This window comes from Gopherus evgoodei, chromosome 1 (assembly GCF_007399415.2).
Source record: "Gopherus evgoodei ecotype Sinaloan lineage chromosome 1, rGopEvg1_v1.p, whole genome shotgun sequence".
Lineage (NCBI taxonomy): Eukaryota > Metazoa > Chordata > Testudines > Testudinidae > Gopherus > Gopherus evgoodei.
The window spans coordinates 76,054,687-76,069,828 of NC_044322.1; the positions used below are offsets into that span (position 1 = coordinate 76,054,687).

At 40.4% G+C, this 15,142-nt stretch overlaps 1 protein-coding gene and 1 long non-coding RNA gene across 2 annotated transcripts in view; one reads left to right on the plus strand and one right to left on the minus strand.

Moving 5' to 3' along the window:
• The window catches only part of BORA (BORA aurora kinase A activator), a 54,189-nt gene extending 46,317 nt beyond the window's left edge, over window positions 1-7,872 (plus strand). Inside the window, 2 exon segments of the mRNA XM_030566421.1 lie at window positions 1,559-1,736; window positions 5,807-7,872. Of these exon segments, the coding sequence (XP_030422281.1) occupies window positions 1,559-1,736; window positions 5,807-5,892 (264 nt within the window). The 3' untranslated portion in view covers window positions 5,893-7,872.
• Window positions 7,873-11,674: 3,802 nt separating this feature from the next.
• LOC115646027 lies at window positions 11,675-12,970 on the minus strand. The gene is made up of 3 exons (XR_003998908.1): window positions 12,808-12,970; window positions 12,544-12,666; window positions 11,675-11,996 (listed from the first exon to the last, which is right to left on the minus strand). It is a non-coding gene; the product is annotated as an uncharacterized LOC115646027 (long non-coding RNA).
• Window positions 12,971-15,142: the final 2,172 nt, after the last annotated feature.

Genomic DNA, 15,142 nt, shown 5'->3' on the forward strand with positions numbered 1-15,142 from the left:
ATACAAGGGCTTAATTCTGGCGCATCAGACGCTGTAGTCCATAAGGAGAAGGTCACCCTTAGGCCCCAACCTAAATTTTTACCTGAGGTAGTCTTAGACTTACATTTGAATCAAATGAGTCATGTACCTGAGCTCTTCCCTAAACTCCACTCCCACCAAGAGGAAGCCAGATTGCATACCCTAGATATGATCAAGGCTCTATTTCATCTTGATAGGACCAAAATGTTTAGTTTTCTTGAGACTAATTGTAGCATTTGCAGGTTGGATGAAAGGTCAGGCAGTATCTTCCCAGAGGCCATCTAAGTGGGTATCTACTTACTTGAGGGTTTTTTGAGCTAGGCAAATTAGATCCTCAGTGCAGGTTAGGGCTCACTCCACCAGAGCTGAGGTAAGTTCTGTGGCTTTCTTGAAGTGTACCCACCTCTGAAATCTGAAAGTCATCAGGGACCTGGGGATCTGGTCATATATGTACATGACATTTTTCCCTAGTTGAGACATCACACTCTAACACTCGTTTGGCAGAGCGGTCCTGCAGTTGATTTGAGTAGATACTGAGCAAGTGCATCCTATACATCAGGTCAAAGCTTGAGAATCATCAGCAGTGACATCTGTATGGACGATCACATAAAAGATCAAATGGTAACTTTGAGATGTTGTCCGTGTGTATTCCTTGACCTGTCTTCCTTCCCCACTACTACAGAGTCCCCTTATGCCCCAAATCTGTATTTGTGCAGGGACTGAGGAGCAGCTGGCTTGCTCTGTCCTGCCCTTTATGCCCTTGGGGGGAGGGGGAAATGACGACACACAAGAGCAATCACATCATGCCTCTTCCCCAATTAACACTGCTGGCCAAAAGCATCTGATCTCACTCATACAGGGCACATGTGCACCAGAAGTGGACGGCATCTATAAGAACCATAGTTACTATAGGGGGAATAGCGGTTTTTTATTTCTGTTTTTTAATTTTCAGAAGGGATGAAGATAAAACTGTGTTATACTGGTGATCTGAAACTTCCAGTAACTTAACCCCCAAAATGATCCTTTATAACATGGAGACAAGACGGTTGAGATAATATCTTTTTCACTATCAGATGTTGGTCCAATAAGAGACAAGCTTTCTAGCTTGCACAGAGTTCTTCTACAGCATCTGTGTAAGCTCTCTTTCACCATCAGAAGTTGGTCCAATAAAAGATATTACTTCAACTACCTTGTTTCTATCCTATCAGAGGGGTAGCCGTGTTAGTCTGGATCTGTAAAAAGCAGCAAAGACTCCTGTGGCACCTTATAGACTACACGACGTATTGGCAGCATAAGCTTTGTTGGGGTGAATACCCATTCATCTGACAAAATGAGTATTCACCCACGAAAGCTTATTCTCAATACATCTGTTAGTCTATAAGGTGCCAAAGGACTCTTTGTCGCTTGTTTTATTATATCCTGAGATCAGCACCCTTTATAGCATGGACTGATTCAAATGAAGTGAGGTCTGAATTGTTAACTTATTGAAATGAGGATTTTTGAAAGAATTATATTAAAATAAATTTGTTTACAAACCTAGGAGTTTCCTGTTTTAAACTATAAAGACAATCAGCTGTTGAGAGCAAAGTCGCCAGAGAGTCAACCATGTTTCCATAAAGTAAAAACATACAATACATTATTCAGTCAAAATGCAACTTGCAACTTTTCTACTTGGAAACATACCAACGAACATCAGATTCAGGGATTTCACAAAAATGGTATGTGGATTTTTATGGAGAACTTAAAATGCTATTGGCTAGTACTTGTTAATTGTTTATCTTGTATGACCTGAAGAATGATGAGCACAGTAATACTACAACTGAGCTCAGGTAGCAGACCAAACTGCTGCCTTGCTGCTTTTTTGATATGTATCATAGGGAGCTGGGAAGCAGCAATCTATACAGGTTCTCCTAACCACATCCACTGGACGTGGAAAATTAGGGAGGTGTGTGAGCTGGACTTGAAACAAAAATGATAGCATTTTTTCTTTTGAGCTGTTTGTGTGAACAATAGTGGCAGGTTTCTAGAAATGGCAAATTGTTCCAAAATCTTAGCTGTACTAGCTTCAATAGAAATACACTCTGCATATTAGCAACCTTAGAATGGGTGAATTTTTAGCAGTTTCTTAAACTGTTTCCATGTCTGGACACTGGACAACATTCACATTAGGGCTGTTGATTGATCACAGTTAAGTCACGCAATTAATTCAAAAAAATTAATCGCCATTAATCGTACTGTTAAACAATAGACTACCAATTGAAATGTATTATATTTTGGATGTTTTTCTACATTTTTATATATATATTGCATTCTGTGTTGTAACTGAAATCAAAGTGTATATTATTCTTGATTACAAATATTTGCACTGTGAAAGATAAAAGAAATACTATTTTTCAATTCACCTCATACAAGTACTGTAGTGCAATCTCTGTCGTGAAAGTGTAACTTACAAGTGTAGACTTTTATTGTTACATAACTGCACTCAAAAACAAAACAATGTCAAACTTCAGAGCCTACAAGTCCACTCAGTCCTACTGCTTGTTCAGACAATCACTAAGACAAACAGGTTTGTTTACATTTACAGGAGATAGTGCTGCCCTCTTCTTATTTACAATGTCAACAGAAAGAGAGAACAGGTATTTGCATGGCACTTTTGTAGATGGCATTGCAAGGTATTTACGTGCCGGATATGCTAAACATTCGTATACCCCTTCATGCTTCGGCCACTGTTCCAGATGACATGCTTCCATGCTGATGACACTCATTTTAAAAAAAAAAATGCATTAATTAAATTTGTGACTGAACTTTTGGGGGAGAATTGTATATCCCCTGTTCTGTTTTACCTGCATCCTGCTATATATTTCATGTTATAGCAGTCTCGGATGATGACCCCACATGTTCATTTTAAGAACACTTTCACTACAGATTTGATAAAACACAAAGAAGGGAGCAATGTGAGATTTCGAAAGATAGCTACAGCACTTGACCCAAGGTTTAAGAATCTGAAGTGGCTTCCAAAATCTGAGAGGGAGGAGATGTGGAGCATGCTTTCAGAAGTCTTAAAAGAGCAACATTCTGATGAGGAAATTACAGAACCCGAACCACCAAAGCAGAAAATCAACCTTCTGCTGGTGGCATCTGACTCAGATAATGAAAATGAACATGTCGGTCCGCACTGCTTTGGATTGTTATAGATCTGAACCTGTCATCAGCATGAACCGCTGGAATGGTGGTTGAAGCATGAAGGGACATATGAATCTTTAGTGCATCTGGCACGTAAATTTCTTGCCACACTGGCTACAACAGTGCCATGAGAATGCTTGCTGTCATTTTCAGGTGACGACGTAAACAAGAAGCTGGCAGCATTATCTCCTTCAAATGTAAACAAATGTTTTATTTTTAAATGCAGTTATTTTCTGTACATAATTCTACATTTGTAGGTTCAACTTTCATGATAAAGAGATTGCACTACAGTACTTGTATTAGGTGAGTTGAAAAATACTATTTCTTTTGTTTTTTATAGAGCAAATACTTGTAATAAAAAGTGAGCACTGTACACTTTGTATTCTGTTGTAATTGAAATCAATATATTTGAAAATGTAGAAAACATCCACAAATATTTAAGTAAATGTTATTCTACTGTTTAACAGTGTGATTAATCACAATTCACTTTTTAAATCTCTTGACAGCTCTAATTCACGGGAAACCAGTTTGAGCTATTGGAAGATATTCAGGGGATGATATTGTAATTCTACAGTCTCTGTATACTCACTGTTCTCTAAATAAAGCAAAAGTAGATTACAGATTTTGCAACATAGCCATTTAGTATACATGTAACCTAGACGTTGCCTATGAACAAATTTGCCCTGATCAGCACCTCTTGTTTTCATCCACCAATATTTCTTCCAGATGAGGACCCTGAAATGTTTAGTTAACATCTCAAGGGGGAAAAAGGTGCATGTTACATCAAAATATCTGCTGTGAAATTGCCAGATGGGGGTGTGCACACAATATAAGTTCTACTTCCATAACTACAGTACTGGTAATCCTTATTTATTCATTGTGCACTCCATAACTAGCTCACTCTTCCGACATAATCTTTTCCTGAATGTGCAAAAGAAAAACTTCTCTTTTGAGTGTGGTCCAGTGGATTTAAGCACAGAGGTAGCAGTGAGGGACTCCTCTGGGACTGTTTTGATACCTAGTTCTTTACAAAAACTTTACCTCCTTATCCCCTGGCCTTCTCTGTCATCTGCCCATTCTAGTGGACAATTGTCAACCAGTCCTTTTACTTTTACCAGTTCTTGAGAGTACACAGTGACCAATTTTATCTTCAGTTTCTAACCTCATTGCTTAAACACTTCAGTAGAATGGTATGTTGGAGTTTCAGTATGAAAATATTAGTTTTACTTTTGGCCACTCTACAGAAGCCACTCTTTTCTTCCTGGTTAACTATGTCTTTTCTGTTGCTGCTGGTACTCGCTCCTTCCTTCCTTCTCCTTGAAATCTGCGGAGTATTTGAAACTGAACTACTCCATTCTCCTGCCCAACTTCAATAGCTGTGCAGATGTCTAGTTGCATTCTTGCTTGTATCTGATAGTTTTCTGTCCCTGTTGATACTTCCTGTACCACAAAGGCCTTCCCTTTATGGAGTTCCACAAGGATCTTTTCCCATATTCATTCTTTTTACCAACTTCTTCATCTATTCCATTTTCCTTCACTGTCCTCAGAATATAATTTATGATCTTAATTTTCTTGCTCCTCTTCTTGCATTTTCTTAGGTTCATAGATTGGCTTGTCAGCCCCTTTGCAACATTGCTCATATTCTCACTTTCATATACACTGACATTCTTAGCTAGGAATTCACTTTTTCAGCTTCCTTTTTAGTGGTAATTCCCACATCCCACCTCTGTGGACTATCACATTTGCAGAATAACTTCCTGTCAGTTCTAAGAAATAAATCTTCTCCATCTCAATCAACTCAACTAGCTCCTCATCAATTTCAATACAAAGAGAAGTTTGTTTTTAAAAACTTCCCATGGACTTGGCCTAACCACTCAGATATTTTCTTACACCATCTGCTTACAACCACTGACCTGTGGCCCTCCCTCTAATATCTACATTGCTGGTCTCTACTTTACAGTTTCTGATATTTGGAACGGTCTTCCCATATCTGCCTCAATTCTCTTCTCTTTTGCCTCTACTTGTGCTTTTAATTTAACTCTGAAAAACAGTTGGGGATACAGTTTGCATGAAAGATGCTACACAAAAAGTTGCTATAGTCATACTGTGTCAGGGGGAAAAAATCAAGACTGACTAAGGAAAGTCTGATGATTCAGGAAAATAAACAATGGCCATCACTGTATAGGTCAAACCCTAAATGAGAAAATGTGGAGGGACTCGATGAGAGAATATTTCTCAAAATATATTTTTTCTAGCAAAGCTGGAATGATTTTTCAACACTGGAAATAGATATTCAACAGAAAAGCACTAAATATATATCCTTAATTTTGCTATTGTTGGATTTGTTTAAATTAGTGGGAGCAAAACTGGCAAAGATAACATGTCAGATTTGACTCGCCAAGTTTACAGAAACTACAGGACTTAAAAACCTGAAAAAACAATACACTGAATTACTCACCAGCCTGGCAGCTGGAGACAAAGATATTGGAACTTCGCACTCTACCTTTGTGGATAACCTAATCTTAGAAGCTGTGTAATGAATGTTTGTTTGTCCCAGGATCAAATTCTTCCAGTTAAGTTTTTTTTCTTTCTTTTTCTTTTATAGTAAGGACAAACAGTCCCAGGATCTTGGATGGAGAGTCTGCCTGTCATTCTGTGCAATAACCTGCAGAAATGCCTCTATCAAAGTGATTAGACCAAGGCTGACAAGTAGCCTTTGGCACATATGACTTTTGCAAATGGAATCAGTTGTGTTATAGTTTGGAGGGAACTGTCTCAATTACATTTTGAACTACATTTTGAACACTTTTGAAGATAAAATGTGAGAAGGATTTGTATGGCACTTAAAAAACAAGTCATCTGAATTGTTACTTGAAACAGAAAATAGCTTGTGAAATTTTGTCAAATCACAAACCTCTGTATGTTTGTTATCCTTACCTCAGCAATGACCACTCTGGAAAAAATGTACATTGAAACTGACAGGAAGATTTCTATATCACTAATAAAATTATTAATTTTCTGTTTCTTCAAACTTTTAAGTATTGCAAAAATAATCGAAGTTTGTGATTCGTTTAAATTGTGTAATCAACTAATTAACATACTTTTCTGAGGTGCGCTTTTTTTTTTTTTTTTTTTTTTTTACATTTTTTAAACTTTGTCCTTTTTTTAACTTGTCAGTTTGTGGTTCTTGGCATAAATAAAGGTTGGTCCCTTCCATAGTCTCTATGCCAAGGAGGAGAAGTCACGCTTCACTATTTAATTGTGATGATAAACCCTTGAAATAAGAGAGATAACTATCAACTGCAACTAGGGTTGGCACAGTGTTTCTGTGTTATGTGTTTTATGTCCACTTGAATAATCCAGGGATTAAAAATTTACAGTGCATGTATGTCCTGAACTGTATACTTAGGCCTGATTTCACAAACCATCAGGGCTATAAAGATAACTTTATACCATTAGAAACTGAACATGCTGCTTTCTAATTCTGTTCTCTGGAATGTCATGAGATCAGAAATGGGAAAAAAAACATTTTGTCATCCTGCTTCCCCTCTTCTGCTTCCTGCTTGTATTGGCATGATTTTAGTAGCCACTATCTCATAAAACACATACTTTATGCCATTTGAAAGCAAGGATTTCAGACTTCCAGAGGGTATAAGGAATGTGTAGGGTTTTATTTTTTTATGATTACCAGCATATAATGGATGCTAATATTATGCTAATATAAGGTGGGGGAAAGAAGAGGGAAAGCAATATGGTAATCAGAATTTTATGTGAATGTAAGGTTGGATCTTGTGACCTGATTAAGCTAGAAGCACATTGGTAGACCAATACAAGTATTTCTGAGACAATATATTTTTTCAAAGCATTTGCCCTGTACCAGTAATGAAAATGATCCCTGCAGTATCAGTGGAAGTTCTGGACTCTTCTGGTTGAAATGTGAAATTAAATGTGGTTTATCATTTTAAAATTAAATTTAGTTGGATTTTTCAGAGCTGCATGTTCAATGATCAGAGTTTTCAAATTAGTCACAAATAATAAAGTAATTACGAAAATTGTTTAATTGCTCCCCTGTGTAAAATAAGCTTTTTCATAGGTAAGGCAAAAAATGAATAGCACAACTGGATGAATGTGAAAATAGTGAATTGTATAAAAGTTTTTGTATGTTTTGTCTATCCTCTTTTCTTTCTTCAAACAGACTGTGCCAAGAAGCAACCAACTATTTATTTTGACTTAAGAAAAACAAATATTTTTAATTATGTTTAGAAAACCTACTGTACTAATGAACTACAGTGCCCTTTTGACCATCACATTTCTCTAGTTTTACTTAATTCATCAGTTGGCACATATTGCACAAAATGGTCACTGTTTACATTAAAGAAAACAATTTACATTGTTTTAACAAGGGTTTTTTATATTGAAAATTATTGTATATTTTTAAGTGATTTAATGTAATAAAGACTGATTGTTTCTCCCTCACACCCTAGATTGTTTTTGATAGTTTTGTTTTTAGTATCATGCCAGACTAAGGACATTAAGATATTTCTTTCAAGTGGGGCAGGGAACCAGTTGGACTAAAGCTGATTTTATTGTGATGTAAGTCTGATGTTGAACGTACCGCTTTTGATTTTGATTAGGGCTGAGAAGCGATTAAAAAAAATCATGATTAATTGTGCAATTAAAAAGATTAATTGCATGATTAAACAATAGAATACCATTTATTTAAATATTTGTGGATGTTTTCTACATTTTCAAATATATTGATTTCAGTCACAACAGAGAATACAAAATGTTCAGTGCTAACTTTATATTTATTTTTATTACAAATATTTACACAGTAAAAAAGTCTTTTTCAATTTACCTCATACAAGTACTGTAGTGCAATCTCTCTGTCATGAAAGATGAACTTACAACTGTAGAGTTATGTACCAAAAAAAACCTGTATTCGAAAATGAAACAATATAAAACTTTAGAGCCTTCAAGTCCACTCAGTCCTACTTCTTGTTCATCCAATTGCTCAGACAAACAAGTTTGTTTATATTTGCAGGAGATAATGCTGCCCGCTTGTTTACAATGTCACCTAAAAGTCAGAACAGCCATTCGCATTGCACTGTTGTAGCCAGTGGTGGAAGATAGTTACATTCCAGATGCACTAAAGATTCATATGTCCCTTCATGCTTCAACCACCGTTCCAGAGGCCATGCCTCCATATTGATGACGGGTTCTGCTCGATAACGATCCAGAGCCGTGCGGCCCAACGCATGTTCATTTTCATCATCTGAGTCAGATGCCACCAGCAGGAGGTTGATTTTTTTGTTTGGTGGTTTGGGTTCTGTAGTTTCTGCATCAGAGTGTTGCTCTTTTAAGACTTCTGAAAGCATGCTCCACGCTTTGTTGCTCTCAGATTTTGGAAGGCACTTTAGATTCTTAAATCTTTGGGTCAAGTGCTGTAGCTATCTTTCGAAATCTCACATTGGTACCTTCTTTGCGTTTTGTCAAATCTGCAGTAAAAATGTTCTTAAAATGAACAACATGTGCTCGGTCCTCATCTGAGACTGCGCTTACATGAAATATATGGCAGAATGGGGGTAAAACAGAGGAGGAGACATACAATTCTCCTCCAAGGAGTTCAGTCACAAATTTAATTAATACATTTTATTTTTTTTTAAATGAGTGTCACCAGCATGGAAGCATGTCCTCTATAGCAGTGGCTGAAACATGAAGGGACAGATGAATGTGTAGCATATCTGGCATTGCAAAGTGTTTACATGCCAGATACAAAAGTATCATGCGAACTACCTGGTCTCACTTTCTGGTGACACTGACTCGTTTCATCTCTTCCTTGCCTGTTGCTTATCCCTTTTTGTTAGCACTTGTGTTCACAAGTTTGCTTCCCTACTGTAGAAGTGTATGCCACTTGCTATCACCCCTCCAAATTCTTTTCCTTCGATCTCCAAGAATGTGTGCAAATATGCAGCATTATCCTTCATGAAACTCTTGGAAACTACTAGGTATTCAACTGCCTTTACTTGTTCCTGTCTTCAATAGGTATGGAATGCAAATTTCTTACCTGGATAACTTCCTTTCTGCTACCAGCATCTCCCACAATTCTGTGATTGTATAAGATATTCCCCTCCTTTCTGAAGTTCTGGAGGTGGTTCACTGTTATACCATAGACTTCTGCTGGCCATGCTCACATCTTTGGCTTGCTGCCCGAAGACTCATTCCAAAGCTGTGTAGACATTTAAATATGATTAGTGATAACCTTAATGCCAACCAGTGAACTATGTTCAGTAGTCTAACTAGCCCACAAATTGTAGACAAATGTCATACAAAGGAGGGTAGTATTGTGGGAGATGCTAGCAGAAATGAAGCTACTGGATAAGAAATTTCTCATTCAATGAGTAATATCCCTGTGGCTGCTCCACTTGAGGTTCACATGTGCCCTATATGCCTTTTGCAGCCTTTTGTGTTCTCTGGGAAGTAGTGAGCAGTAAACATTAAGCAGGGAAGGATAAATAGACTGAAACTGATAAATCTTTCCTTGAAAATAAGTGCCCAAATAGAAAGTATTTTTGGATCATTGCAAGCAGCACGTTCCTTCTGAAAGAGGCCTCTGCAGAGGACAGAAAATCCACCTAACACTGTGTAAGAAAGGTGTTAGAAGACCATATTGCCCTACTGATTTCAGTTGAAGCAAAGCTCTTATTGCCTATGATGTCACTAGAGATCTTGGAGAGTTCCAAAATTGGTTCACCTGCTACCTTGTTGCTACCCGCAAAAACAATCTAGGGCACCCCACCTATATTCTACCAAGGGCTCAGGGTGTGACTTGGTCAATATAGGTACCTGCCCTTTCCCTCAGGGCTCTACAGGTCTGCAGAACCTTTTCCCAGTGCGAGAGCCTTACACAGCTGTGCTCTAAACATATACTTATTAGCAACACACACAGAATACATATACCAGGCAAATCTCTTATGCTCACCACTCCCAATATACAGACAAAATTCACCCGATGGCCAGTCAGGATTCTCTCTTCTGGGGGTTTCCAGCAATGCCTCTGCACGTCACGGTCGTGGAGAGGGGTCAGAATTCCAGCAGTTTCATGCTAAATTCCAGTCTAGAGATTCTTCCCAAAGAGCATTGGCTTTTTTGTTACATTATATAGGTAAAACTAGCTACCTCCTTTAACTTCTCTTATGCTCACCACTCCCAATATACAGACAAAATTCACCTGATGGCCAGTCAGGATTCTCTCATCTGGGGGTTTCCAGCAATGCCTCTGCACGTCACGGTCGTGGAGAGGGGTCAGAATTCCAGCAGTTTCATGCTAAATTCCAGTCTAGAGATTCTTCCCAAAGAGCATTGGCTTTTTTGTTACATTATATAGGTAAAACTAGCTACCTCCTTTAACTTCACTAAACCTATCACATTATTCAGTACCCCTAGGTAACAAAATTTAACCAATCACGTACTGCCACCTACGTTTTCTCCTCCTCAACTCTTTCAACATTTTCTCTCTCATAACCAAATTGTAACTTATTTATGACCTTCTTTGTTTGTGCAGATGGTCAGCATATATTCACTGGTCAGAGTTTATTTATTTTACCAGTTCTTGGCATCTTCCTGTTTTCTCCCTAATCTTCCCAGTGCTTGGGTGTGTCTACTTTTCAACCCGTGGTGTTATAACTCTTGTTAGGGGCATTCCTGAGCTGGGGGCACTTTAGCCACAATGGAGCATTTTTCTCCTTAATGTTAGTGGTGAAATGCCTTAGTTTCACTCAAGGCTGGTGTAGTATGGGGTGAGTTAAATCTCAGGCCTACATTGTATGCACCTCTACAATGCATAACTTTATCTATCTGGCCGCTGTTAGTTTGGATGTCCAAAGACTGTGACACTTTGGGTGAAAGGACACAAACACGGAGGAACCTGATCTTGTTGAGGCAGATCTTTACTCGAGGCAGATCTTTATTGCTCTACACAAATCCAGATTATGCTACAGTTTTTCAGTAGGATGCTGGACAGAATGTTGAGAAGATCACTTTCTGCAAAGCACAGAAAGAGGATTAAACTGATGGTAGAAGAGTCTGGACTCTTTAGAACCATGGTATTGTGGAATACACAGTATGGTTCCTGCTGGATATTGCTGCAAATTTACTCATCGAGCAGACATGTTAGTGAGAAAGAAGCAGGTTTTGATAGAATGGCATGACAGCTGTTGAAAGGGTTGGTTGGTTGGGCCATTAGGACCAGCAGTAGGAAAGATTGGTGACTGCAGCTCTAGCCAATCTGAAATAAGTGTTCTGGATCTAAAAACCAGGGTCTCCTTGGCCAGTATAGAACTAGACCTATTACCTTTGCTTCTTCTTGCCTTATCTCCTTAGAAGTGGAAGTCGTGGAAAAGCAGCCCCTTCTTCACCTATATACAAGAGCATCCATATCTACTGACCTTGGATCTGCTTCCTGATGAAGTATTTTGGCACCATTCTGTCTTTGTGATGCAGACTGACAGCTGAAATACCAAATTTCTGAGAGATCATGTTGAGGACTACCTGATTCAGACACCATTCTGAATTTTTCAGCTGCATGTCTGCCAAGCTAATCTGCCTTCTGATGTGGTTCTCCCTTTGCTTATTGCTCTTACAGAAACTGGATTCTTCTCCACCCATTTCGTTATTGCTATTGCTTCCCAGTGTAGAGTCTAGTTTCAAGTTCCTTCTTGGTTTTGAAATACACCACTCTTGTGATGGTGTCCAATTTGAGTAGGATGTGGTTGCCTTTGAGGTGGCTCTGGAACCTGTGAGGGATAAGTTTGTTGCTCTGAGCGCCAAGAGACTGATGGTTTCATTTCTGTCTACAAAGCAATACATTTCCTATGCTGTTCGGTATTCCAGATATACTCCCCCATACCACAAGGATCAGTTCACCCTCTGGCTAAGTTCCCTGTAAGCTGGGCAGCTGCCCAGCAGGCTACCAAGTGCCGCACAGTTCAAGTGTCCCTCCCCCCACTGCCATGTGCTGCTCCTCCCCTTTACCTTGGAGCTGCTCCTGGGAGCCTCCTGCTTGCTACTCAGAGCAGAGCGGAGAGGGGTGCTGATGTCAGGGTCTCCCCCTCCCCCTTGTTTAATATCTTGGTCCTTATCTTCAGTGAGCTCAGTGATCTGGGCCTATGGTCCAGATTGCCTAAAGATCTGCAGTGAACCCCAGGATCATCAACGTTCCTCCTCTGGCAAAATGGTACTCTACAATAAGGGTAAAGCTCGTTTGTTCAGGAGATGGAGTTTTCATGGGGCCCAGAACAAGATTGGAATGAACTCCTCCAGGAAGTAAGGACAGTCACAAACCTCACCACCTTCTGCTGCAGCGTAAGATTCACTTCTTTGACCCTGCTTTCTCTAACAAACATATAGTGGTGTGTTCGTGCCTGTAAAACAGGTCAGAAGACATTCCACTGCATACACTTCTCCCTAGAGAAGATGATGAGAGAACAAACACATGACAGGTATTAGGCTGATTAATGCACTTCTGGAAGGCACTCATACTACAGTGAATGTGGTATTATAAGCTTATTTAGAATAGAACATTTGGTGGGCATCTGTTGCAAGTACCTAAAGGTCCTTGGACCAGGAAGATGCCTGCGGATGTTCACTGGGACTATCCATCAGTTGAGGGATTTGGTCCCTGGTTTGGAACCAGTGCCCAGTGTTGCATGAATTCTGATGAGTGGTTCCATACCTTCAACAGAAACTTCTGGAAACACCTAATGTGGAATCTTGCCCATGGTTTAATTCCTAAGCATGAAACCTGAAGTCTTAGCTGCAGATGCTGGGCTATAGATTGTCTTTGGTTCCTCGAGCATGGAGATCTGGTTCCGGATTTTTTTAAATCTGTTCAGCGAGGGATAGATTTTGGCCGCAGATGCGTCTATATCCACTATCAGGAGAGCTATCTTTGTGGAAGGGATCAGTGAGCTTTCCCTGCTGTTTATCACAAACTCATCTGCTTGAAGCAACCTCACTGTAAGAGCTGTGGCACTGAAAGAGCATCTTAGTAAACACTGGAGGCTGACGAAAGGCCAAATGGCAGTGTTTTGTACCTATGGTGAGCTGTGCCATACACAACTCAAATGACTGTGAATGGACATATGGGGATATGTAGATAAGCATCTGCTAAAGGTCTGCTGAGGTGAGGAAATCCTCTTGGTACTGGGATACTACTGTCAAGACTAGGGTCTCCATAGGGCATCTCATCTTTTTCATCCATTTGTTCATCAATATGAGGTCCTCCGCCACAATGTGCTTCTGGATATGAAGGACATTATAGTCCTAAGAACCGTTCTTTTGAGGGTACTGATTTTATTAGTCCTATGTCTGGAAAGTAGATCTCATTCAGCAGGGGCTAGCGTTTGATAGGGTTCTTGATATCAATGATTGGATGAAGCAGGGACGGGGTCAGGCCCTTAGTTTAAGGGAGTAAACAAAACTGCTTCCTATTTTTACCCACTTGTACATGCTCAAGAGATCCCATTCTTCTGAGAAATTGAAAATTGTGCCTCCTAGATTAAAATTGGGCAGTCTTTTATTGTCAGAGTGAGCTCTTAAACTGATTTGGCAGCAATATCTTTATCCTCTGATATACATGCTGTCTTTCCTTAAGTACTTCTGTGATGACAATAGACAACCTCTTGTTGGGCTTGTAGTCCTTTCCCTGGGCACTGTGTAGAGATGGGTGGGATTGCCTCAGTTTGGATATGCTGTCTGCCCCTATCTCATCCAGTTGTTCTCCAAACAGGAGACTGGGAATCATCCAGGATTTGTTTTGGCGTGGGCATTCCCAGTACAGGTGTGTAACTAGGTGTGGTACCTGGCTACTGCACTCAATGCCCTGGCTGAGAATTTCTTTGCATCCTTTGAAGCATATGTGATGAAAGGCGTTGCTAGTGTTATTTCTTAAAGGTAGACTTGCACTCAGACTGACTTTTGTCATCCAGGGCCTTTAGATGGTCCAGCCATCACAGTTGTACCTCTTGCAAATTAGCTAGTGCCCAGGGCTGCTCTGCTTTTCTGGCAGTTGGATTTTCCTTCACAAAAATACCCTTTCCAATGGGACTATTGTATCCTTTTACTAATGATACTACCATAGCATCAAACTTTTTGTATTTCTGTGATGGCATTTTTGGGCTCTTGCACCCCAGAACAGTGGTTCTCAAACTTCAGCAACCCAAGGACCCACATTTTGACCCCCCAAGACCTGTTCAGCCCTTACCCTGCCCCTTCCCCGAGGCCATGACCATCCCACCCCTTCTCTCAGGCCCAGCCCCTGCTCACTCCATCCCCCCTCCATCGCTCACGCTCCCCCATCCTCACTCTCACAGGCTGGGGCAGAGGGTTGGGGTGCAGGAGCAGGATGTGGGCTCCAGGAGGGAGTTTGGGTGCGGGCTCTGGACTGGGCAGGGGGTTGGAGTTTGGGATGGAGTGAGGGAGGGTAAGGGTGCAGGCTCCAGCCAGGTGGCGCTTACCTTGGGTGGCTCCCGAGAGTGACAGACACATGCCTCTGGCAGCAGCTCCTAGATGGGGGGCCCAATGGGAGCTATGGAGTTAGTGCTTGGGGTGGGGGCAGCATTCAGAGACCCTCTGCCCTCCCTGCCAGGGTCCTCAGGGATGTGCTGATCACTTCTGGGAGCGGTGTGGAGCCAGGGCAAATAGAAGCCTGTCTTAGTCCTACTGCACTGCCGGACCTTTAGTGCCTAAAATCTCCCGGTTTAGCATGCAGAAGGCACTGGGACAGAAGGGGTTGATCAATGTGGCCCACAGACCCCAGTTTGAGAAATACTGTCCTGCTTCTATGCTTTCCCTTGTCAGGATATTCCTTCCTGATTGCATCATCACTGGAGGAGTGCAGTAGAATTGCTGTCTCATGTAAGGATTTGTCCTTAGGCTTCTT